Genomic DNA, 27700 nt, shown 5'->3' on the forward strand with positions numbered 1-27700 from the left:
ATTAAAACGCATTAAGCGGAAGTATTTGCAGGTACTGCAGTATTAAATTCCATTTCAATACGAACATCTGTCGAAGATTTCAAATGACTTGTTTGGTGTGAACAATCCACAACAACCAGCGGTGTTGAATCACAAAATTTCTTAAAGTCGATTTCTGTTCTGAGTTCGCTATTGATTGAATGATTATAATATGAGGGAGCGAAATCCAAAAACATCCTGTATAATAGTTCCTTTTTACCTAGCAGATTTTCATATGGATAATACTCGCTGTTCAAATATACTTTAACATTGTAAATACCACAGCTATCGAAATTAGATATTGATTTTTTAATTTTATTCTTACGATCGGTTTGAAATGCAATTATAATGTATTTTGGACTATCAAAAATCGATGTGGTGTGGACTGCCCAAGAATGGTTAAGTGAATTTTGCAAATTTGGTAATTCACAAATTTCCCAATGCCGGAAACCTAATTTCAGTGGAGTGTCAGTATTGAGCTGTCTCAAAAATTTCAGTCTTACATGATCTTCTAAAGTTATGTAGGGCATTCTCCATTGCAGTTTTGTAATTTTCACACTAACGCTTGTCCCAGTTGCGGACTCAATGCAATTTAGGTCTGTCAGTGACCTCAATAAGACGAGTTCCTGTTTCAAATTTGAAATTATTCTTTGAAAATCTTCAAAAAATGGGAGGATTAATTTCAGCGGTACACAGAAAGTGAATTTATTATCTGTTAGCGCATATCCTGCTCTGTCAAAACTGGCCAAGTGATATGTGTTCTTATCGAGTGTATTCTTCACTAGTATAGCTTTAATTGTGGATGTTAATCCAATCAATCTTGATTTAGAAATTTGCTGACCTGCTAATTCATATTGTATTTTGTCAAAAAGGTTACCGATTATGTTACTGCTTAATTTATAGTCTGCTGCAACTGGTGGACCAGCCGGGTCTGTTCCCGGTTTTGTACAGCTAACTGTTCCCTCAATAAATATAAATGATTTGCAAGGTAAAGAATAGACATCTAAAGAATTTATGCCAATACGTGCCTTGTCAGAGTTTTTTATTTCTTGTCCCGAATAAACTGTATGAGTGTGAAATTGGAATTTAGTAGTTATAAACTGAGAGTTTGGAAGGGTTTTTTTGCTCAAAATCCTCCTCCCCCCTCTCCCACCACTCCCATCCCCTGTTCTAAAAATAGATTTTCCCTTCCCCTTGCCCAGTGAAGACGAGGGGGCTCTCTGTTCTAAAAATAGATTTTCCCTTCCCCTGCTCCAGTGGAGATGAGGGGGATGAAGAAAGAGAAAGAGATATCTCTCTCTCACTCTCTCTCTCAAAATAGATTTTCCCTTCCCCTTCCCCAGTGGTGATGAGGGGGATGAAGAAAGTGAGGGGAAAAATTCCCTCTCTACATCTATACTGACAGATTAAAGTGAATTGAGAAATTCCCTATCACTCTCTACATCTATTGCTATACTGACAGATTAAAGTGAATTGAGAAATTCCCTATCACTATCTACATCTATTGCTATACTGACAGATTAAAGTGAATTGAGAAATTCCCTATCACTCTCTACATCTATTGCTATACTGACAGATTAAAGTGAATTGAGAAATTCCCTCTCTCTCTACATCTATTGCTATACTGACAGATTAAAGTGAATTGAGAAATTCCCTATCTCTCTCTCTACATCTATTGCTATACTGTCAGATTAAAGTGAATTGAGAAATTCCCTCTCTCTCTCTCTCTCTCTCTCTCTCTCTCTCTCTCTCTCTCTCTCTCTCTCTCTCAATTTTATCAATTTTCTGTTTTTTTTTCTCTTCAATATTCATATTGATTAAAACTTTTACAATATTTTCATTAATAAATAAATCCTTAGTTTAAATAACGAAATTAATGTTTTGGTAGAGAGTTAGTGAGGAGGATATTTTTAATATTCTTCCCAAAGAATGGACATTGATATGTCCAAAGCTCCGCCAATTTATGTAGATGTATAGCAATATGATTATTATCTATAGTTATTATATCACAAATTGCTTTTTCATATCATATACAGTTCAATAGTTATTTTCTTAGTCCATATTATGTAAATTCATCTATAACTTTGCTGTATTGTAAGCTATTGTATATAAGTGTATAAGCCAGTATATATTGTAATCTACATAAATAAAGTACTCAATCAATCAATCAATCAATCTCTACATCTATTGCTTAATAATCTATTACTATACTGTCAGATTAAAGTGAATCCTTATCTCTACAATAATCCAAGTTCTATAATATTCATATTATGCTTGGTTTCCAACTGACAGTCAATAGTTCAATCAAACTGTTTATCAATATTATGCTTGTGTAAAAAATTGAGCTCTTTTGCTGTACAAACATCCCAGTCATTATTGTTAAAGTGTTTTCTCCGACAATATGTAAGTATAATTGGAATGAGCTAGCATATCTAAAAATACTTACATATTCTCAGACATATTTCACTCAGAGCAGCCTATCTTAATACTCAACGCCTATAGTTACCATGAAACTGTCTTAAGAATATACAATTCCCGCTTGCATTCAATTCCCATGAACGAGAATTAAAACTTCTGATGTTATCCTCATTCAAAACCACTGAATATTCTTTCGGTAGCTTAATAGTGTGTTTAAAGTCACCTTCACTATCAATATCGATAATTTTAAGATGAATTTCGCCATTATCGGCAAATGTTACCTTTGTTACTACGAACCAATCATAAGGATAAAATTCATAACCCTAATCATATCATATCATATCATATCATAATTTCTTTATTCATAAATTTGTACAGTGTATACAATGAATAGTGTCATAAATATATATCTTTGATTAGATACAATTAAAAATAAAATGCATAACAAATAAAACATCTACAGAATACAACAATACAAACATACAATACAATTCAACTTATAGGAGCTGATCTCATTCATTCAAATATTCATTTACTGTTAATCCCAAGAACTTGGTAGAGGTGGACTGAGAAATGACTTTGTTGTCCAAATTTATTGAAGGAAAAAATGTTTTTACCTGCTGTGTAGTAAATGTCAATAGGTTCGTTTTACTCATATTAATTATTAATTTATTGTTAATCAGATGTTTTGCCAAAGTGGAGAGGTTTGATTTTGCTATTATCTCAATTTCATTCTGGGATTTGGCTGATATTTTTAGGTTTGCGTCATCAGCATACAAAACTAGCTCACTATTGCCTTCAAGATATGGTATACCTTTCAGATAACAGATAAAGAGAATTGGTCCCAGAATTGAGCCTTGGGGTACACCGCACCTACTTGTTCTCATTTTTGAATTGAAGGTATTCCTGAATCCCTTGTGATTCATATGACTTATTTGAACAAACATTTTCCTGTTCATGATGTATGATTCAAACCACTTGTAAGATACACCTGTCACCCCTAAAGTTTTAAGACGACCGAGCAAAATCCTGTGCGAAATGCTATCAAAAGCTTGTGTGAGATCTAAAAATATCCCGACTGCTCTTTCAGAGTTATCTATCGAGTCAATGACAGATTCGATAAATTTTGTTGCTGCTGTCTTGACTGATTTTCCTTTACGGAACCCGTGCTGAAAGGAGTCGAGAAGTTCATTTTTCTCCAAATATTCAAGAAGCTGGTCAGAAACTACACGTTCGTAAATCTTGGAAATTGCTGGTAATAGAGAAATCGGACGGTAATTGTTAATATCATTTTCATCATTCTTTTTATGTACTGGGATAATTTTTGAAATTTTTAACTGCTCAGGAAATATTCCGGTAATAAGAGAAGAGTTTATCAGATGTAGCAGTGGCTTCAACAAAACTTTTTTGGCTTTTTTAATGATGATGATTGGTACGTCATCGTATCCTGCACTGTACTTACATTTCAAACTAGAGATAATTTTATCAAGTTTCATGTAATCAATAGTTTTGAATCTAAATTCTTGATCAATGACATTTGCAAAACCATCACTTTGTGTTGAGTTTTGAGAGTCTCCTATATCTATTTCCTCTTTCGAAAAGTAACTCAAGAAAAGTTCACATATTTTCTTTGGATTAGAACAAATCTGCTCTCCACTTTTTAAAGTTAGGTTTTTAAATAGTTTATTTTTATTTCCAACCTCCGTGTTTATTATTCTCCAAGTCTCTTTTATAACATTTTTGGAATTTTTTATTTTGTTATCATAATAGTTTTTTTTGCTTTGGATTAGTTTTGCCCTTAATATCCTAGATCTTTCCCTAAGATTAATATTTCTAGTTATATCCCTGGATAATCTTGCACTATTAGTTTGATGGATGAGTTCTTCCTTATCTACTTCCAACTCTGGTGTTATCCATGACTTTTGGTTAATATTCTGTTTCACTAACTTTCTTGGAAAATATGTATTAAAGTAATGGGAGAAGGCTTTATTGAAAGTATCATATTTACATTTGACGTCGGAGTTAAATACATCAAGCCAAGTTTCCTGACTTAAAGCTGAAATGAACATGGAGATGTTCTCATCAGAGAAGCTTCTACAATATTTAAATATAAATGTATCTTTTTTACTGTTTTTAGCCTCATCTATTTTTATCTCAACAAGCTGTGCATCATGATCAGATAGTTGTGTATTTATTCCAGAAACACTGATTATCGAGCTGTCAATATTTGTAAAAACATTGTCAATGACTGACTCTGTAGTTTCGGTGATCCGAGTAGGAAAATCAACCATGTACCAGAAATTATAAGCGGTGAGAAGATTAATCACCTCTCTACTAGAGCAAGTACTTTTTGTCATGTCTATGTTAAAATCACCAATCAATATTACATCATTATACTTATGATTTGCAATATCTAACAACGTGTTTAGTTTCTGGATAAAGATACTTTCGTTTGTAGGTATGGGGGATCTATACAAACCCAAAATCAGCATCTTTCTTCCACCATGTGTGCATTCCAACATACATATTTCTAATATTTTATCTTCTGTAAGATCTGAGATATTTTTAATTTTAACTGGTTTAACATTCTGTAATTTTTTGTGAGTGAGTATCATTACACCTCCCCCCTGGTAGTTTTCCCTGGTGTAAGAAGTATTTAAAACATAATTTAAAAAATGTATGTGAGGTATTTGATGAGAATAAACTTTGTGCTCAGTGAGAACAACTATGTCAGGTTTTATGTCATCTAAAGTGATTTCTAGAGATTCAATAGCTGAAGAAAGATGTCTGATATTTTGATGTAATATTTTGACTTTTTTGTTTAAATTACCTATTGTTGATTTGTTTGATGAATTTCTTCTACTATAACAAATATTATTTCTATTATTATTATCAGAGTTCATGATCTTTATACCTTTTTCAGTCTTACTTACACAGTCTTGTTCAAGATTTTGTCTGATATGGAAATTTCTAAAAAATCAGTTTCTTCAAGGCACTCACCAGCCGACAGTACACCATTATCCACTATTTCAGAAGAATCCAGCCGACCAGAATGGAGCACTGAGCTCACTGAGACAGGAAAAACTGTTGGATTGGTTGATATAGGTCTTGTTCCGATTGAAGCAGCAATATCCAATATGATTTCACTGACATATTTCTTCCCCCGATAGTTCAGGTGTAGGCCATGTGAAGTGTGGAACCGCAGCCCCAAAGAGCTCAAATCCGTAAAGTGGACGTTAGAGAAATGTTTTGATAACTTTTCCAAACGTTCATTAGTTCTCCGTATCTCCTTATTGACGCAAGACCAACTGGGAAGATCATGGCGATGCGGCACTGAGAAAATCGAAACATTGGTATGCTGTAACCCCTCAAGCCTCCGTTTATACAATCGGATAAAATTATCAGCCTCATTGCAGGCAACATCATTAGTTCCAGCAATAATTACAACAAGGTCCTTCTTGTTCAAATCAGAGCATATACTCTCACATTCTTCTGTAACCTTATCAAATTTTGCGCCCGGTTTCATCATATGAAAAACTCTATAATCACTCTTTGAACAAATTATATTGGAGACCCTCCTGCCCTGACTGGCAGAGAAACATCTTATTTTAGCTTCATGAGTTCTTCTACTAAGATTGCTACTTTGTGGTCGTAGTTTGTTAGCACCTTCAACGGATACACCAGAGCATTCAGAGACTAAGTTCTTAGCTTCTCGTCCTGAGAAAGCCCTCTTAAATCTCTCCTCCATCTCAACCCCATCCTCCCAGCAACGTTGCCTCAATTCCATCAGTTCTAGTTGTCTCCCTTTCAACTCTTTTTGAAGATTTGAGCAGTCTAGACATGTAATCTTTGTTTTCGTTTGAGTTGACTCATTAACAAAACTCTTACATTCAACAGTTTCTAGTCCATTTATTACTGACTGTGCACCGTTTTCGTTGACTATGGCTTCTCTTCCTCTGATAATCTTCCTCAATTCATCCTCGGACTCCAACAAATCATTTACCTTCAGTCTCAATTTTTTTATTTCATTTTCAGATTCCTCCTCAATGCTCAAAGACTCCTCAAAGCTTTGGACTCTCCTTTGTATCTCCTCATCTAATTTCTTCCTGAGATAAGAGTTCTCCTCTGAAACCTCTGTCAAGTTGAACTGCAAATCCGAGTTGGTTTTCATGCAGGCATCGAGACGATTCAATGTATAAATCAAATGAGGAACAATGTCAACTATTGAGTCACTTGAATAGCGTGAAGAAATGACTCCGAGTGCGCCATGCAACTCTATGGCCAACTCAATAACCTCATCATGCATCAGTCCCTCGCTCAGGTGCCCACCATCCTCACTCGACAATCTAGAAATCTCACTGCGAAGTGACCTCGTTAGCATTTTACTCATTTTGCAGTGTCAAATTAAAAAATAAAATACACCAACACGGAAATAACTTGAGGAAACTTTTCAATAATTCATTGCCTGGTATGACAAGAGCTTTGATAATGTGGGTTACTGGGAATAGAGAGGAAATAAAAATGCCAAGAGAGCAATCAAGACGGGAAAGCGGAAGCTCTTGAAACAGCAAGGAAATATAGGAAAGGAATTGAGAAAAGAAGAAGAAACACAGGTTGATCGTCACACATGTAAAGACAATAGATAATAGGCTGATAGGCTTTACAACAATAAAATATTTGAAGTCAAAAGTGTATATCCATTACAGCTTGACAAGCAGATTTTCAAATCCAGCGCTACTCCGCGGCGCTACGTCGCCATGGCAACCAGTGACGCCGATATGCGAATTTTCAAATCTAGCGCTACTCCGCAGCACTACGCTGTCACGGCAACCAGCGACGCCGAAATGCTATGAACAGGAACAAGAATAAACTACCTGTACTATAATCTCCTGTTATGGTGTAGGCCTATATCTATAGGTCCTTAGTTGTATGAGGTACTTTATCTAAGCGATAAACTGAGAGATTTCACCAACAATCAAAAGTTCATACAGCTGAGCTGCCAGAGAATCAGTCAACAGCACGGAAACCGATAAGAACCAACCATGCTGCACTCAATATATATATATATCTGTTTTCATTCTTTGATGTATACAGCATCAATAAACGTGATTTGACAAAACTACAGTGTTGTAATCATTGAGAATAACAGGTCAAAAGTTAGGTTAAACACACAGTGAGAAACAAAATTAGAGTTAGGAGAGCCCACACACTATTTACGAAGAATTCAATTGCCTACAACAATGAACCACCACTACACGGTACATAATATGACACACATAACTGATTCACGATTTACCAAAATTGAAAAAAACTTTGAAAATGTAGAGCTGAATTTATACTGACTTACACAATCTTGCGCATGCGCACTTTGCCATGCGCACAATCGGCTAGTGGATTTGCTTCTACAGAGAACTCATTGAAACTTCTCCAATCAAAATAGTGAGACATTATGTTGTGAACTTGTCAGCTCGACTGTTTAGACTGAAGAGACGTGCACGCGCGCACGTGCTACGCTCCCCCTTGTTGAATGTTTCTCCAGAGAAATGACACGTGTGTGTGCTATGCTGCTCCCTGTGAGGTGAATGTTTCCCCTTCCCAAATTCTATAGATAAGAGTGAGTTCATATAACTCCTACATCGAAAAAACCGTTACATTCAATCATAGACACATGAAAAAATGTATAGTCTGATTTATCATCTTGAAGTAGCATGTGTTAGCAAGAAAACCATTAAAGTTCACCGTGCTTCAAATTTCTCCCTCATATGCCAAGTGTTATCCTTTCACAAGATTTTATGTTTTTGGAGACAATACAAACCCTTTATACTGGGCTAAAACCCATTCTTGTAGTTATCATTTCCGCAACCTGATTTTCGGAAAGGTTATGTTGCTTAGCTTCTATCCAATTCATATTAAAGCTAACATGTGCGTATCCGCTGCTGACGATATCGTAGCTATCTTATGGATGAATAAATTAAGATAATCTATGAATGCAGCCGAACATTGCAGTCTCATAACAGACCCCTCTTCCAAATTTTTAATTGCCTCAGCTATTTCATCACAAACGCTTTTCACAGCGACTTCCATCTCGTTTTTCTTAATAAAATCTCCTATATCACTTTTAGTTGCATACTTGTCTGCAATTTGATTAATCAGAATAGCAATAGCATCTTTTGTAATGAATTGTTCAATACCATCCATAATATTAGCTTTTATTGCACTCACCATTTCAGATAATCGTTTTTCAAACTCTTCCTTTGTTAATGAAGAACTAGTCAATTTCTGCAAAGTAGATTCAAATCCATCAGTATGTTGAAAGATATAACGCAATGACAGTCAATGTTTTCCCATATAAGTCTGTCTGGGCGCCTGACTTCTTGCCCGATATTCAATGGCGACGAGAAATCTAACTATATATATCAATGGGAAAATTTACATCTACCATGTTTGTGTCATCTGCAAATCAAGCTATGTACACATGGTAGCGCCGCACTGCGCGGTGCGACGCGCGTCCAAAATTCTGCAGTTGTACACATGCGAGCGTTTTATACGCGGCGTCCACCTCCAGTTTAGCAATGGAAGTTGAAGAGGTAACATGTATGTGGCTTGTGTATCGTAGATATAAAGCGAGAAAACAAAGGCAAAGAAACTTTTGGGTTCACCCTATTTTGACCGATAGATTAACGCATGGTGCTTTTGTGACACTTCACTCTAACTTGAGGAAATACGAACCCAAATTTTTTAACTATTTGCGAATGTCAATTTCATCTTTTGACGAGTTGTTGGAGATCGTAAAAGACGACTTGGCATCAAGTTCTTGCAATCAGGACTTGCCATATCCCATGTCAACTTTTTACTTCTTCTATAAACAATTCTGTGTCAAAATTGTTCATTTCCATGGCTGCACACTGAACAGAGTTGCTGTAAAATCACTACACAAAACAAGTGAACTAGATCAAAACTCACATCCGACTGCTCTCATGTGTACAGTCCAACTGACTGTAGTGTACTGGGAACTGCGCTGTCACCGCGCGGTACATGCTCCGAATTTTGCTTGAGCAAAAGACTGAAGCTAAACTTGAGTGTCTGGACCGGGCTTTAACGAAGTTAGCTGATGTTAGAGTAGTAGCCACGCCTACGCTACCGGTCCGTGTCCAACAATCAACAAGAACTGAAATAATTATTTATTATGATATGTGTAGACTTGGTTAGACCGAAGTATATTATCTGTTGGATAATATTATATAGTGAGGCAGTATATGAATAACATTGGTGTTGCTTTCCAGTGTTTGATAGCGCTATCCTCTTTAAGCTCTGCAACATTGCCATATTATCGTTTTTCAACGATGTAGAAATATAATAATTTAATAATCATTGTAAAAATATATTTTTTAGTATTTTTAACAAGAATGAGCAAGAAAAAAATAGTTCTGGACTTCTCTCATGTAACCAAATAGTATATTGAAAAATCAGAACTACAATATATATTGCAAGCACACCCTCTTTTTAATGTATACTGGACTGAATCCATCTCAACACTGTATTACATCACTTAGTGAAGAATATCCTTCTAAATTTGTTGAAACATGTGGAACTGGTCATTGGATGAGTTAATCAACTTCAACGTCTAGTTTGATGACCAGACATCGTACTGGAAATCCAATCCATTTTAACCGCTGCAAAATGGTGTACCGTCCGACTTGATCATAAGTTTCCATTGTAAACTTTCCATTGCATTGGTTCTGCTAGATCACGTCATAATTATGCTTAAAGTAGTTGAATGAAATTTGAATTTCGTGCAATTGGCCTAAGACTATTGGATAAGTGAGGAGCTGTCAACTAGACAGCATAAAACATGAAATGCGTAAAAAATAAAAATTTATCTTTATTTAAAATTTATATAATTGTACATAAAACATTAAAAATCACAGACTAAAAGCAAGAAAAATTGCATCAAGATGAGCCATGGATTGCATTACATCGACAGATTTACTTTGAACTTTCACATTGTTTAAAACAGGAGCATTGATTTTATTTATGAGGAATGACAGTTTTAAGTGAATCTCACAATTGCTTGCAATCCATGGCTTTGCTCGTGAAGGGTGGACTATAGCACTACCTCCGTTTGCGGAGATAGAGGCTATAGGCTACTTACAATATAATAGTCATATCTGGTTTCCAAATGCAAACTATTCTATTTGTTTTCTAAAAACCATAGTCGGGCCTCTGTTACTTTGGTTTTCCAGTGATCTAGAACAGAATTGCAATAAAAAATTAAAACTAGGTCATTATTGACAATGTTATATGAGAGGGATTAAGAAGAGCATTTTTAAACATTTTCTGGGACTGTTCAAAGGTATGGTTCAGGCTATACCTTAAAGAAATTATTTTCATGTCTTCTCTTGATATTTCTCATATGACAGAGTGCCACTGGTACTTATAGACTACTACCCGTTCAAGAACATCGATCATTTTTCAAAACATTCTATTTTTGCTAATAATGTAATGCTATAAAATTAATGATTATGCAAATTTTTGTCCGAATTGTTAACGTAAATCTACTCATTTATTTATTCATTCAACAATACAGTAATTATATAAACAAAACAACATACATAATAATTCCATGCATGGGCCGAAGCCTGTGAGAAGGAATGAGTTGTATCATCATATTAAAACTGTAGCAAATCATAGTGAAGCATATAGTAAATGCTTGTAAACTACATAAGTAGGTATAACTACCTGATGAATGAAAACCAAAAGATGCATACTTTCGTAACCAAACTTCAAATGATAATAATCCTTGTGATTGAATATACAGTTGAAAAATGAACCAGGATGAGAATGAATGAGATGAAATTAATTAAAGAAAGAAAGATGATTGAGGGAAGTGTAAGATATTCATCAAAGAGTAAAATAAAGAAAGAGAAAAACTATTGAAGGGGAAGGGTTGAAGAAGAGGGACTGTGGAGGGATTGGGAAAAACTGCCAAGAAAGCAGAAACATTCATTGGCTTCAACCAAGGAGAGGCAAAACATGAAAAATCAACTTAAGCAGAAGAATATTAAACACAAAACTAGAAGTCAAATGGAAATGCAGGTTTGGGAACAATATGCACTTAAAATTGTAGCAATAATTAAATATTATTTAATAGAATAATTTATACATGAAATGATTACAATGTAACCCACACTTTTATTTGCTGGGAATTCAGTTCTCAAACAGACACTCAAAAAATATAACTGGATTTTAAAAGATCAATAATGCCTAACCTCCCTACCACGATTAAACATCAATAATTAACATCGTGAGAATGTTTCATATTTTTTTAGATAAGATGGCAATCTAGAGTATAATATGTTTGCTTTGTAAAATGAATTAGTTAGATTGATCGATTTTGATTCAGAAGATAAATAGAATTTAATAACATCCATACTTCATATGTATAATATAGTGTTCCCTTTTCATATCCAACACAGTTACACCCAAACTGAACATCAAAAATTGATGAAACCCTGGCATAATCATGAGAAATGTTGAGGGATGCCAATTGTGTTGATCAAATTGAATGTAATGTGTGCATCATCCTTAATATATTTTTTTGAAATCAAGTTTACATACAAAAATCTCATTACCAATCAATTCCTGGAGCTCTCCATTGGTACCACCATATTCCTTTGGTAGAATGTCAGGAGAAACCTTTTGGTGAAAACTGTCTAGATTGAAACCATGGACTTGTACCTAGAAAATTTTTCACAATAAGCGAATTGATGTAGTGTTACATGTATGACACAAAATAGTTTTGAATGTTCCCTCTGCAATTGCTTACCCCAAAGAGAGGAGAAAGAGAGGGGATGCATATCATGAACACTCCTTCATTTTAGATCAAACTCCGAGATTGCCATGCGCTTTGATTCTCTCTCCTTCGTTACAAAACACTTTGTGACAACATGTTTCAATCTGAAGAGCAAAATTGTTTCATACATATTGCCCATTATGAGTAATAGAGATATGTGTCTACAAGATGCTGCTCTGCCAATCTTGAAACTGTTTGAGATATCGATGTGCGGTTTCTACCATTCATTTGCTGCTAAAATCCTGTTTTTAAATAAAATATCATAGGACAACCTTCCCATTTGAAAAAATGAAGTTTGATTCAATACGATGGATGGTGGACCAGATTTTTGTAACATAATTTTTTTTCAATTGGAATAGGATCCTCAATGAAACCTACTGTCAAATTATCTTTTGGAAAAGGAATATTAGACTGTTCTCATAATTTTCACCAACACTGTTGTAGACCTATGTGTATCCATATAACTTTATAGTTTACTCCATAGGCTATGGGTAACTCATAGTTCAGAATCAAAATTCAAAATCCCAAAATTAATAATACTAACATCACAGCAGCTGTTATCACAATTATGCCCGGTTTCACCAACCTTGGTCAAGGCATTTGAACATGGTTAAAATCTATCCTATGATCAAATCAGCAATAATTCGTTCCACCAAAACCAGTTACATTTGACCATGGTCAAACCAATGGTTGAGTTTGACTGCCACCGAATGGGCGATCAAATTATTTGAACATGGTCAAAAGACTGGTTCGATCAATTTCCTTGCTTGTTTGTGGGTTATGTTTTTGACGCAATGAAAATTTTTAAAGTTTTTTGTGCAATTGAGTTTAGTTGTAGTAAGTTATTAGGTTAGTTCAAAAACTTTCAAATTTGGTAGGTATGTTCAGTTGGACATTTAGAGGCGCACTAAGAAATCTTTTGGCGATATTTCAACTCTAAGGGTGGTTTTTAAGGATTCAAAGTTTGTCTTTTAGCATGTATATTCTTCTTATTCCAATATCTTGAAATTATATTATAATTAATTGAAATGTCCATACCATATGTTATAATCTAGAGAGAGTACCTCTTCGAAACACTTGTTCTGGTAACTAAATTAAAAATTTTGTCAGGTTGGCATTAAGCTGAGTAGACTTTGATAGGTTGGCACCAAGTTGAAGATTGAAATGCATTTATCCATGACCTCCTAAATACCAATTTATCCAGTACCTCCTGAATAAGTATTTAGGAGGTCCTGATTTATCGCGGAAAAATTGATTGGGTACTGCTACTTCAATCAGAGCTATTCCTGGGAATATTATATTACTAGCCATCAGGCTCGCTTCCCTTGCCTTATCCGTTTAGCCAGACATTTAGTCTGGATCATCCTAACATATGATAAAAATATGACATAACATTTCAAATTTGGTAGGTGTGTTCAGTTGGCCCTTTAGAGGCGCAATAAGAACGGATTTGGAAAAAGATACGCCCAAAATCTGCGTTTTTTAGCGTTTTCTCAGCTTTATCGAGAACAAATGAACAGAAAATGTTCAAATTTACTACAGAAGCTCAGCTGGGGTGCAATAATGTTGTGTTCGAATGAATTAGAAATAACGCCAAAGATACACCCAAAATTAGCATTTTATCAGCTTTTCTGCGTTTCCTCACCTTTTTCAATAATTGATTGAAATATATTAAAAAAAAAATCATTAGCAAAAAATAGCTGAGGTGGAAAAATTTTTTTCGCCAAAGATACGCCGATATAGTAACAGGTATTTTTCGAGATCAAATTGACATAATATGTTCAAATTTGGTACAGAGTTTCCGCTGAGGTCCACATGCAGGCGAGCGAAGCGAGCCCGCTGATCTTATTTTTGGACAATCCAGTCGGGGGTCCAGGGGGCGGAGCCCCCTGGCTAGACGGATATGGCGAGCGAAGCGAGCCTGATGGCTAGTATTCTATATAAATAAAAATCGAGCCTCAAATTTTGACATTCAATAACTTTTTTATGTGTGCACCGAATTTGATGATTTTTTTTAGTTGTGTTCGTTATGTTCAGGACCAGGTTTATGGCCTATCAAATTTATAATCCGACTTCAGGACTCTTTCCTACGGTCCTTCAAAGTTTACATGTAATCCTTATGGAACAAGATTTGTGAGCTAGCCACACACAGAAATAAAAATCAGCTGTTATAATCATACAACATCATACAACAGCCTTATAATCATTATAACATTAAACATTATAATCATTATAACATCATACAACAGCCGTTGATATTATAGGTAGTAGACAAGAGTGTGTGCTGCTCCATAACCACCCATGTATTTTTAAACGCCCTGACTAAAGACAACAAAATGACTGTTCTGTGTGTGTAACCATCCAGCAGTGTGGCTTCAGGTTAAAGACATGCTCTAAAGACATTGCTTTGTTTTGAATAATTGTGCTGTCTTCGGTGTTCAGAATTAATTGATTTTTAGTAAATTATTTATTTTGCAGTTGTAAAATTATCTATATAAATAAAATGCCGCATTGCACCTCCTCAGGTGTGCATACAGCTAAAGTTTACATTACTAAGTAGTTCACAGCTAAGTTTATAGTTAAAGCATTAAACTATTTGATGGTATGAAGTTCGCCAGGTCAGCTAGTGAATAATAATAATTCAACTTTTGATACAAATTCAACTTTCAAGTTCTGTTCAAACTTATTGCTTCTAAAAGAATCAATCTTAAATAATATAGACTGCGATGTGTAAGTATGAAATACGTAATGCCAGTTGCATAGGATATAGTTCTAGCAGCTAAATCTGTAAGATTTTAAAATGAAATACAAAAATTATCGCTCACCCTGCTTTTGAGTTTTGCAGTCATAAATTGTTTGAATATGCTCAGTACAACATTAACATGAGTTGGAGCATTGATGAAATGTAAGCCTTTGATGCGTAATGGGTAACAGTCCTGTAAAACAAAACATAAGGTGAATTGAATAGGCCTAGTCCTAAAACTTTCAAGTTAAAGTAATAAAACCATAATCGTTTATATAATACAGAGTGATCAAAAAGTCGCGCACATTAATATGCACATTATTGATTGTTTATTTTATGCTAGAATCCTCTCACTGATTTATGTACCGGTAGGTGCATGCACATTCAATCATTAGTGGCCAGCCTTAGGCAGACCAACTTGCAGTCTGAAACGGTCCTTATTATTGGTTAGTTTAAAATACCTGGTGATTAGGATTTATGAATTTCATTTCAGGAGAATAAAATAGTAGTTGATATTATGAAGTATACATATATAGTCCAGTCAAATGGTCGTTTTTCAGGAAACAGCCTCAAAAGAATTTTTCTCGACGGTTCTATATGCGATTTTACTGTTATTCAAGAGTCTCTCAAACGAGTAAGATACATGTTAGAAACTTGCGATTGGTCTCAAATAAAAGAGAATTACATGCTCTATAAGCTACGTTGCCCTCAATCCATCTTGCATGACTGTTTATAATCGAAAAACTGACGAGACTGTGAAAATGAGGAAAATATAGTTTATTTCTTGATTTCTTGAAACAAACATATCTTAGTTCACGATTATATTTTTACAAAATTCATTTACCTCACATGAAAGAGGAGATTCTGTTCTTCAAATCAAGACCAAGTGGGCCCACCATTTTCTATCATTCCGTGTTACCGAGATACACAATTTGAATATAGAAATTGGCCATTTTTCTATGTATTTAAATATGGGCTAAAATACACTAAAGGAGGAATTTTTTATTTTTTCATCAAATTTAAGTTATAATACATGATTTTGAACCGCCTTGATGAGCTGTGAAGAATGAGCTGTAGTACGAGGAGATCTAATCATTCTGTCAAAATTTATAAGTGTCTGAAGTTTTGATCCTTGATGTATCTTTATGACGTACCCCCCCACAACTAGGAAATACTGAAATTAAATGTTTCTAATGGATGATTCTCATAGAAAATAACACTTGTGAGACGATTTTAGCCGAAATATGTATTTTTTTGTTTACTAGGAAGGCCTTGAAAAGGTATTATAATGGAAAAATTGTATTTTGGCTGTAGGACATGATTTTCTATTTTTGGGTGTATTCCCTCCAAAAAACGACCATTCGACTGGACTAATATGGGAATGAGAGATTGCTTTTTTTGTTTTAATGTCAAAGAATAAACAATAATAAATGTTAAACAAAATCCAAATCGAATGGTGATAACCATTTGCTAAGACTTCTGCTACATATTGTACTGCAAATATTGACAACAGGATGAACAGCTAGAAGGAAATTGAAATCAATAAGTACTACTACCCAACACTTATTCGCCAACTGGGTTTGATTCCAGGGCTGGCGAACAAAATTAGTTGAAAGACCATTTGTGTAGCATTAGCTTGATTCACTAACTGCTTTTGTAAATTGCAATTCATCTTTTGTTTTATTGTCATTTTACTTTAATTCACAACTTATTAAATATAATTGGATTTTCAACAAAGTATGTAAGGTTGATTATTGATTTTTCTGTTTTATTGAACTTTTATAACGCCTCTACCATATTAGATATACACCACTAATATATTTTGTAATACATGTTCAAAATTTGATAAGGTAGGAATTGAAACAGGTAAGGTCAGTATGATATTACCTGCCATGAGTGTACAGCTTTTTTGATAATACTCGGTGTCATCTGCCGGGCATGGCCCAAAGTAACTCCATTCAAGTCTATGATTGCAACAACACCATACACTGATATTGACTCGTCATTTTCGACTTCATACTCCAAAGTCATATTGCCCAGCTTGAAAACATCGTTCTGCTTATGTACTTTCGGTTTATGTACAGCTGCTCGAATCAGGATAACTACTCGTCCTTCAGCATCTCTTTTGGGAATCGGCAAGAAAACTCCTAAATTCAACAGATCTTGAAGTTCGGGCAACATTGGGTCTCTATTCTCATACCATTCTGGTGTCTTTTGTCGCAACATGTAAAAAGATTCTATCTTTCCTATTGTTCGGTCAAAGTTGAATTTGCCTCCTCTTAAAAATCTAACCAAGTTTAAGGAATCTGTTCTAGCGTTCAGGTGCTTCTGATCCGATAGCCACTTTCTGATAGCAGCAATTGCTACATCCCGACTTTCTTCATTTTCATTCAGGAATTCTCTGGCATGGCTTAGAGCTGCTGCATCAAGAGTTGTCACATATTTTTCCGAATCCATATCTTGAGAATATCTGCCACCTGTGAATAGAATAAATTATTACAGTAATAGCCTAAGTTGTCGAACTTAATAATGCATTTTAATAATGTGTAGGAAAAGGAGGAGTTCTACTCAGCATTGAATGCAGTTGTGGAAGGTGTTTATCATCAAGGAAGGCAGGTTATTGTGGGTGGAGATATGAATGCCCGAATAGGTAATGACTGGGGTCACGCACATGGAGTAATGGGGCCTTTTGCTGGAGAGCAGGTTAAGAACAGCAATGGAGATAGACTGCTGGAGTTTGGAGTGGACAATGGGCTGTTGATAGGAAATACATGATTCAATCATAAATCGGTACACCAGATCACATTTGAGACAGAAGGGAGAGAAGCATGGAGTATAATAGATTATTTCATGTACAGCAAAGAAATGAAAAGAAGAGTGTCAAAAGTAGTATGAAATTGTTACTTTTGGGACAACTCAAGTCAGGACAACCTTGAGTTGTCCCAAAAGTAAGAATTGGGTTTCAAGGTCACCCATAGCGTCGTAGTAGTATAAAAATGGCGACTCTGGAACACAGTTGTCCCAAAAGTAACAATTGGGTTTCAAGGTCACCCATGGTGTTGTAGTAGTATAAAAATGGCGATTCTGGAACACTTATAAAAATTGAAAAATAAATTAAAAATTTTTAAATAAATGAAAAAATCAAGAATAAATGAAAAATAATTGAGAATAAATAAAAAAAAAATGACTGGGGATCTATAACTGGGGGGCTATAAAAGGAGTTGATCTGCAAGGAGTGGGACATTGTGTCTTGTGCAATCGTGCTGTCAGTACATGTGTGTGTGTGATTTTTGTATATTCAATAAAAGTAGCAATGAATTGCTGATTCTTATTCCTCAAATCCTCTTCACCCACATTTAGTAATGTAAGAAAAGTGATCATTCTATAGAATATACAAGGAGCTTGAATATCCAAACAGTAATGAGATATCCTCTGGGTAGCATGTATGCTTTCAAGAGTCTCAGACATGAATTCTAGAGTGTAATCAAATCATTGTATCACAAGGGATATCTTTTGTTGAAATATGACTCAACAGGAAAGTTTTCATGTTTCAACTGGTGTGTATGACATCATATAATAGCCAAGTGATAAGGAAGTTGTTGAATAATAATGAAAATGTGCAAGTATATAGTATTTATTAACAAATCTCAATTATTGAAAAGAATATACAAATGAAACAGCTTCTCTCCTCTTGTATAATCATCAGTCCTATGATACCTCTCAGCTGATGGCTTCTCATGCTCTCGAACTTTGCACGGTCCATCAGGTACATCACAAGAAAGATCATCATCATATAATTTGTAGGGTGTGCACATAATTCTGGAAGCAACTGTCTTGTAAATGATTATTATTTCAAAAGCTGAATCACCCAACTCTCCATCCTGAATCTCTTAACCTGATCAGTGCCTTCAACCAGTGAAAAGCCCGCAAATATAATCTCATCCTTGCCCAATCCTAGCAGAGTCAGTTCTTGGAGACCGCATTTGAATTCATACCAATAGTGTTCTTGTGTATCAAGAAAATTCAGTACAATTTTCATATCCTTGTTCTTCCAGTCAGGCATCTGTTGGAGATCCACAATGGTGACCATGATGTGTCCCAGCTTGAAGAATGTCTTCAACAACACTTGTGTGTCATCAAACAGCACACTAAACTTGATCGGAAGTCCAGGTGGGCAATGCTGCATTATAACTTTGTTTATTCCATCCTTGATATTTTTCATAGTGTGGGTGAAGACATCGGTCAGGAACTGATGCACATATCCATTGCTGACAGCTGTATTTTCCAATGGATTGTGAATATCACCTCTTCTATAGAGAATGATGCTGTCCACGCTTACTGCATTGACAACTGCCTGTCGTTTATCTCGAAGTCTGGAGCAAGCACAAATGTAAGACTCATGATCTGGACATGATTCCAAATGTCCTGCATTGTTGAAAAAGTCTGTCAACGAGATAATACCATGATTATGTAGTTTCTCCTCAAGCTCAATCACTGCATCCCGCAGACATAGCTCACTGTTTGACAACATGTTGCAGTAGACTGAATACCTCTCAGTGCTGACAAGCCATCTTATACCAAACAGAGAAAAGTGGTGGTGGTGGTGGGGATAACTTTTCCTGTTTCAACAGGTCTATGATGATGTCCCCCATCATGACTCACTTCTCAATTCCTTGTTATCATTAGTAGGAAGAAGTATCATATTCTATATAATTTAAGTCTTTAAACATAAATCCTCTATGGTGTAGTGGTTAGCATGTCAGCTTCCCAAGTTGTAGGTTCCAGGTTTGAATCCAAGGTGGTAAAGGTAAGTATTAAAGGTCAGTATTAACAGAACCAGAGGATATATTTTTTGTATGTAGTGGGTAGAGAAAAGAAAACAATATTTTTATTCTTCCCATATACATTTATCTTCTATTATAAAACAGAATATATATATTAGTCATTGAAAATCCTCTTCTATATTTTGTGGTTTCCCGATAGACCTCTGCCGACCTTTCCTCTCGTTCTGAAATGCTGCTTACTCAATCAGTTTGTACAGTATCCCGAAAAGCAGCACTGTAGATAGATATTAGTAGAGCAGGGTCTCCTGAACAGCCCTCTGTAACTCTGAATCTCTTCATACGTCCATCATCTCTGCAGTATGAGAATCCTGCAAAGGTCACCTTCTTGTTGTTGCTGATAAGAGTTAGACTCTTGTCACTGCATTCAAATTCACACCAATACTTTCGGGATGAATGATCATCAAAGATCAATTCAATCTTGACATCCTCATTTCGCCAATTATAGACTAGAAAAATATCTATCTTCCAGCATTGTCTTCATGATCCAATCATGGGTTGAGTTTACAATATTGAGTGCACAGAGTAGTGGTGCATCCATAGACTCCTTCCTTGATCCAGTCAGCTTCTTCCACACAGACTCCACATAGTTGAGTAGATAATGCTCCGGGCAGAAGCTTCCATGTCCAGAGCTAGTCCTCAGCAGATTCTCCAGGTTTGGTATCTTGTAGTAGAGATAGGGTGATGTCAAGTCGACATACTCTATATTCTCTTTATCATCCAGCTGCAGCAGCTTGTCTAATAGAGCGATTGTGTCATATCCATAGACAAAGATCTTGATTGACTGTCCCAAGTTGCTGTCAGCCAGCCATCGTCCAATCATATCGCAAACAATTGGTTTCAGAGCTCTGTAGGGAAGATGTTGTTGACCGGCTCCTTTGACTGACCATCTTAGTCCATGTTTAGCTTGATGTAGACAATTGTTGTCAAGCACCGCACTAGCTTTCAACAGCATATCTGGGTAGGGTGGCTTGAAAAAGTAGTGATGAGTTGTTACATGATAATTATCATCACATTCCAGTACTGTCATCTCCTTCATAATGAAATCATGACCCAGTCCTTCAAATCCTTGGAAGTTTATCAGGTAGAGTGGTAGTGGACCGAAAATTTTGCTAGCGCTTCTCAGTGTAAATGTTGCAAACTTCCACTACAGTCCTCAAATACCACGCCATCATCAGAAGCAGTATGTAGGTCTGTAGTACTTGTAGAAGCATCCTTCATCAACGGTTTGTCTATTTTCCTTAGTAGAGAAGGTAACAGTAGCTGACTTGAACATATAAAATAATAATAATATCGAGTGACCTGGCTGGCTCAGGCCCGGTGTGCTTTTTAGGCAGCCAGGACCGATGGCTTAATGTGTGCATCCAAAACACGGGAGTGGCCTGAGATAAATATCTTTCCCGGGCCGGGATAACTTGAACATGACTGTATCACTCAATGCTCCACAAGAGAATGAGCTGCACAATCCAGATCATAAGTATTTTATATTCTCTCTATGCTGACTGTACTAGACCAGTCAATGGTCGGTACTCTTTGATCATTTCATGAATCATTAGGCAGTAGGCTCGTGTATTGGTGGGTATGTGGGCAGTAGCTTCAAACTCAATCCTCACATTGACACTTCCAGTTTTGAGTGATTCATTTTGGCGGGAGCAATCAAAAGCAAACAACAATATATCATCAGTGCTTATAGCTCCTGTTTCAAGCAGAGGTTTAGATGAGCGAGCATTATCATGATTGTAGACTCCATTGAAAACTGCATACATGTTGTAGACACAATTATCATCGCCATCAATGCTCTCATACAGGTAGTATTTGTTGTTTAAAAAACACTCGAATATCCTCCATACTACACTTGTCAAATTTTGAACTGTTTGCTGCTACACCTCGTCTTGCAGTCTGCAGGCCAACTACAATGTAGCATTGTACAAGTTGTTGACTTGACAGTCCATATATGTTTTGTAGTTTGCAGCAAGGTTGGGTACTTGTACAATTCCCAATGTCAAAATGGTATACTGATTGGTGTGTCATTCTGCACAATCTGTAGCAGATGCATTCTTACATCATCAGCCACTTCTAAATATGGCATTCTCCACAAAAGCTTTGTGATTGTAACATTAGCACCAGCAACACTCACAGAGTCATTGAAATTAGGATTGACTCTCAACACCAGCTCTTGTTTCACATTCAACAGAATCTGTCTATAGTCTTCGGCAAAGCCTAGCAGGTATCATAGAGGTACATCCATTTTTGTACCACCTGCCATAAAATTGGCAAAACCAGTGGTTGAACTAAACTTGTAGCCGGCCGCTTCCATCTTGCTGTGTTCATCTCGCTCAAATGTCATAGCATTCTTCATCAGACTGGTGATACCCGGATTACGTATGCTGTCCACCTCCACACCATTGATTTCATAGCGTATCTCTGAAAACAGATTGGCAAAGAATCTAGACACACACGTGTTCCAGCCACAGCAGCATTGCCAGCTCCAAGCACAGTATACTCTAGATGTAGATAGCTCTCTGATGGTAGTGTGTAAATGTCCTGTTGCTGGATTGGTATCCTCAATTCATCATTGGCATTGGAGCTTGTGGTATAGGGGGCATGAGAATGATAGTCATAGCCAATGATACTGTCGTCTGACAAAGGTCCTCGTCGTGTCACATCCAAAAATCCCATTTCTTCTATTGTCCAACTTGACAGCCTCATTCCTTCAAATACTCAATGCTCCTTGATGTTAACCTCACTGAGGTTGAATGCTGAATGAATCCTTGTTTCCTTTTATCTTCTTTTATAGATGAAGGAGGATGATGATGGAGAGAAGAAGGAGGAGGATGGACTGCAGCCACCATATAGAATCCTTGATTCCACTTTTCAAATAACAACACCATTTCACTTGTGTTGTCTTAGATGCAGAGCTATATTAATCTCCTCTCCTCTATTATTTATCAGACATCTGTTCTCGTCAACTACCTGCAGTGTAATGATACCAATCTGCATGATGTCTACAGGTAAATAGATTACATTCTGCACAGTCACCACCAATTTATACCCAGGATGTAGACATGTTGGCCTCTATTTTTTGAGTATTAGTAAATCCTAACAGCTTTCCTATTGAATTTGATGGACTGAAATTCAGCTTAGCAGTGCTCAAAACTAAACACTCCAAGGTTGATGGATCTATAGTTGCCTGGAATTCAATATCATGCTCCAACAGCCTTTGTGCAAGCAAGTCGGCAATTGTGGTAAATTCAAAACTACCTGTTGGTAATGATACATAATGCATAACCAAATCTTTACTTGTAGTAGTAGTAGTAGTAGTCCTTGTACGCCTTTTACCAATAACCTCCTCATCTTCATCCTCATCAGATTCCCCAGGTTTATGTTTGGAGATCACACTATTCCAGTAGCTATGGAGCTTTGATTTTGCCATACTCTGAAGCTCGTCATGTGTTATCTCTGCACTAGTATCGCCCTTCTTAGGAATTCTATTACTTGCATAAAAATGTAGTACATTGTTAAAACCTTCCTCAACATTTGGTATTGAGTTACAACTTGTAAAGCCAGTTAATCCAATTTCCCAGTCACCACTGCTCACATCAAGTGGTGGAAAATACTTGCTCTCCAGAGCTGACATTTTACCTCCAAAATAGAGCATCATGATGTTGCCTGCTCAATATACATTTATACAATGACTATAAATTTCCCTTCATTAGCCTTATATACCAAGAGTAAAGGGTAAAATAAATATATAGATGGACAGATTGTGATATTAATCAATTTTAATTATTATCAATCAAGAACTTCAAACACAAATGTCCACAGATATGTGAGTATAGATCCTCCTGCTTCTGCTCATAGTTATACTCGATCCTTGATGCTGGCTCCATCCCTTGATGCATGTAGTCAATAAACTCCTGCAGTGGTCTCAGGTTTCTGAATCCATCAAAGTATTGGGTGACATTATCCTTTTTCACATAGCACACCCAATGTGTGCCTGCTCCACTGCTGGTATCCAGGTTGATGATACCACACTCTTGTCTCAAGGGTCCATCCAATGGTAGGACATCCCGCATAAACACTCCTCAAAAGTGTTTCAGCTTTAGACGACTCACATACTTGTAGAGGTCTGTGTCGGTGAGTGCTCGGTCAGGCAGAGCAATCATTGTCTTCTGCATTGACAATGGCAGCGTGCCCCATTTCCCATCCCCTGTTGACATCTCAGATAAAGACCTTTACCTTTCTTGGACAATGTCTGCTGATGTCTCAGATAAAGTCCTTTACCTTTCTTGGACGATGTGTGCTGACTTTTCCTGGAATTCTTCTTCTTCTTACAACTTCTTGCTTCTCCACCAAACTTTGCCTTAGCCTTCATGATGTTGGTGATTGCTAGTGCTGCAGACTTCTCAAGTACTCCCGCATTTGAAGAGTTTACCACACTCCAAGCTGGATCTGCCAAGATGTTGTCAGCCTTTGCTCTGCTTGCTGTCACTATTTTTAGAGTAGGCAATATCGTGCTCTTTGCAAGCTCGGTCAAGACTATTTATACCCAGATCACCTCTCACCAATCGCTTCTCCAACTTGGTACCGGGTCCACAGTACTGGTAGCCGGGGATGTAAAGTTCTACAGGTAAAATGTCTATTGCTTTATTAACTATAGTGCCAGCACTATTTTTAACTATTGAACCGGCAGCTTTTGCAATTGATGATAGTACCCCTCTCCCTTGGTACCTCCTCACTCTCTTACATCCAGCCATCTAATGCTTCTTAACCACTTTAGCAGCTGGTTTTATACTTTTTGGTGTGGGCGATGTTTGTGCTGGTGGCAATGATGTTTCAGGTGGTGTTGCAGGTGGTGGTTCCAGTAGACCCATAAGATCTATGAAATGTTTCTTCATTTCATCAGCTGGCAATTCCTTCATAGTTTTAGCATTTTCCGGATCTAACACGATGTCTAAATACAATGTAAACATTTTACCAGCAAACTCTATCAGCCTCTTCTCAAGATATTGATTGTTCACTCCATCAGTAGGCTTAATTGGATCCAGCATATCAGTAAGTATTGAATCCTTGATACTTGTAAATACTTGTGATATGGTATTGTCCCTTGTCTTTGGCAGCCACATTGAAATCAGTTCTCTACTGTAAAAATGTTCATTATTCCAATTATGAATGGTTTTGCGAATTATCATGAGAATTCAGTCCTGTATAACATTTCATTGCACTGCCTTGCTTTTCTGCATTGTGTTGTGTCGACTTTGTTAGTGTGTGTGTAGAAGTTTTTGTACTAAGAAAATAAACGATTTTCTTGGAGCATCAGTGCTGGTTCATGACCTTATAAGGTAAGGAATTTGTGTCCGATTGATTATCAATCATGCCTTATTTGGTTAGGAATTTGGAAAATAGCTGTCACTTGGTGGGAGAATGTATCTTAAGTTATTGTTGTATCGTTCCTTTCTATTGGCAGAAATTTTCTAGAAAATAGTAACTGCTAATCACAGTTAACGTTGGTTAGGTTCCCATCTAGTGAGGCTATTTACAGCTGTCTACTGCAAGACGAGAAAAGCGAAGTGCATTCATTCAGCATCTGTCCATTGTTGCTAACAGAACTAAAGATGTAGTCCCTCAATAGACTTTGCTTGAACTTATGTAGTGATTTGATATTTATTATGGCTTTTGGCCGGCTTTAGTCTTTCCTTTTTTTTGGCTCTGCAACCTTTTGTTGTAGTAGCATGTTCAGTTTGCTTGCGTTTTAGAAGTTTTTTTTTTAATTAAGAAGAGAGAGAGTATCAAAAATTGTCACCTCACAATGGAGATTTTCCTCCTATAACCGCTACTAAAGGTACATCATAGATTATAATATAATTTAGGAAATTATTATCGATAAAGCTTCCATCAGAGTGTTAAATTTGTTGTGATAGATACATTTGAGTGTAATATGTAGAAATGTAGAGTACCTATAAGAAGGAATTGAGAATTATATTTTTGAAGAGGAAGCTATTAACCTAAATTAAAAGGACAGTATTTTGAAAAAACTAACAACAATACTCGAAAGACCTTATTATAAAGTTGTTCAATCAACTTGTGAATTATGTAGGCCTATTATGGAATACTATGTACTCATCTCTTTGTATAAAGGGCATGACCCTGATTACAAATAAATTCTTTTCTATTAGATCAAGATATTGAAGTAGGTGATGTCTATTTGTGTTTTAAAGTAATAAGTTGTTCTGAACAAAGCTCAGGCTAGAGCTACTAGAGGACTGTAATTTACTATTCAAATAATCAAATACAAACAAGGGGGAAAATTTAATCTTCAATTTGAGCCAGGTTATTTGTACAGTTCATAAATTCTTTGCAATCTGGCATACAATTGTTCCAGTTTAGCGCGATGCACCCAGATTTGTTTCTGTAATTTTTCCTCCATCTTGAACTCATACACAAAACAATTCAGCCCCGAATACAAAACAACAGACAAAAACAAGAATGAGTTCAAAACTAGATGAAAGGAAGAATCACGACTAGTAAGTTATCAAAGTTAAACTTTGATTATCAATTCACAAGATAAGTTACTGCTGAGAACAAAACTATATGATTAGATAATGTTCTTCCAACAACTCACAAACAAATGATAACTTGTTGAATTGAACAAACAAAATCATGCTGTGATTAACATGTATAACAAAAATGGACAATACAAAATCCAACAAACAAACCAATTCCCGAAAAAGAGCACAATGAGCCTAGTTTCAGGAAAATTACAATTTTAACTGAAATAAATTTAATTTCAGACAAATACAAATTGACAAGAAACCTTGCTCTAGAACAAGGCTACAACAAACTCAAGTTGAGCATAGATCAGACCATTCTGAACATGCCAACATTGGACAAATAACAAACTGCTTAAATCCAATGTGTGTGAATTAATCAACAAATTACAAATTTAAATTCATCACGGTTCGGAGGCCCAGAAATGTTCTGAACAAAGCTCAGGCTAGAGCTACTAGAGGACTGTAATTTACTATTCAAATAATCAAATACAAACAAGGGGCAAAATTTAATCTTCAATTTGAGCCAGGTTATTTGTACAGTTAAACTCTGCATTAATGAACAATAAAAAAGAGCAAAAACTCACCAGATTTAATCCAATTTTGTCTACTTGCCCTTCGAAGCCTTTATTAGGTGTTTTGGTCAGATTCAAGGTGGGAAGAAATCTGGGAAAAAGACAGGTTTTCGCTTCCAGGCTGTTTTCCCGTGTTCAACTTGCAGGCTCTGTATTGTATTTTGAACAAAGCTCAAACTGGATTCTTTATAAATTCAAATCCGATTCAAATTACTTCAATTTAACACTATTTACGCTGTTATACTCAATTCACACACACTACACTCAAACAATCAATTACAAGAAATTTCCAAACGAAATTACATGACAAAAAATACAAACTTGATCTTGCACAAGACGACGGGCTGACAATACAAGACAAACTGACCGACTAATGGACGAAAGCAAGAATGACTCAGGGTTTTTTTTTATCTCGACAAGCCAAACAGCTGGACGGTCGGCACTGGTGCCAACAAGCCTGCTATTGGCAGAACTGTAGTCAGGGATTTGGCGCTACAATTCGAATGCTCTGGCCAAACCATACCCCCGCCTCTGAAAAACTATTTTTCAGCCAAGTTGCAAAAACTGAAAAAAAAAACCACAGAAAGGAAAAAAATCCAGACATGCTAAAAAGAACAAAACACCAACACCAAAAAACAACACAAAGAAAAAAATGCAACAAGCACAACAACTATTGAGTTGGGAGTGGATATAATTTCATTATT

General features: G+C 36.1%; 1 protein-coding gene across 9 annotated transcripts in view; it reads right to left on the reverse strand.

Annotated features, from left to right (window-relative positions):
• Positions 1-10294: 10294 nt before the first annotated feature.
• LOC111060305 (retinol-binding protein pinta) overlaps positions 10295-27700 on the reverse strand; it is a 112618-nt gene continuing 95212 nt past the window's right edge. For all 9 annotated transcript variants that reach the window (XM_039435359.1, XM_039435396.1, XM_039435381.1 and 6 more), the window contains 4 exons: positions 16920-17509; positions 15115-15225; positions 12069-12174; positions 10295-10683 (listed from right to left, as the gene is read on the reverse strand). In XM_039435359.1, the coding sequence (XP_039291293.1) occupies positions 10628-10683; positions 12069-12174; positions 15115-15225; positions 16920-17509 (863 nt within the window). In that variant the 3' untranslated portion in view covers positions 10295-10627. The remainder of the gene's footprint in view (positions 10684-12068; positions 12175-15114; positions 15226-16919; positions 17510-27700) is intronic.

This window comes from Nilaparvata lugens, chromosome 1, assembly GCF_014356525.2.
Source record: "Nilaparvata lugens isolate BPH chromosome 1, ASM1435652v1, whole genome shotgun sequence".
Taxonomy (NCBI): Eukaryota; Metazoa; Arthropoda; class Insecta; order Hemiptera; family Delphacidae; genus Nilaparvata; species Nilaparvata lugens.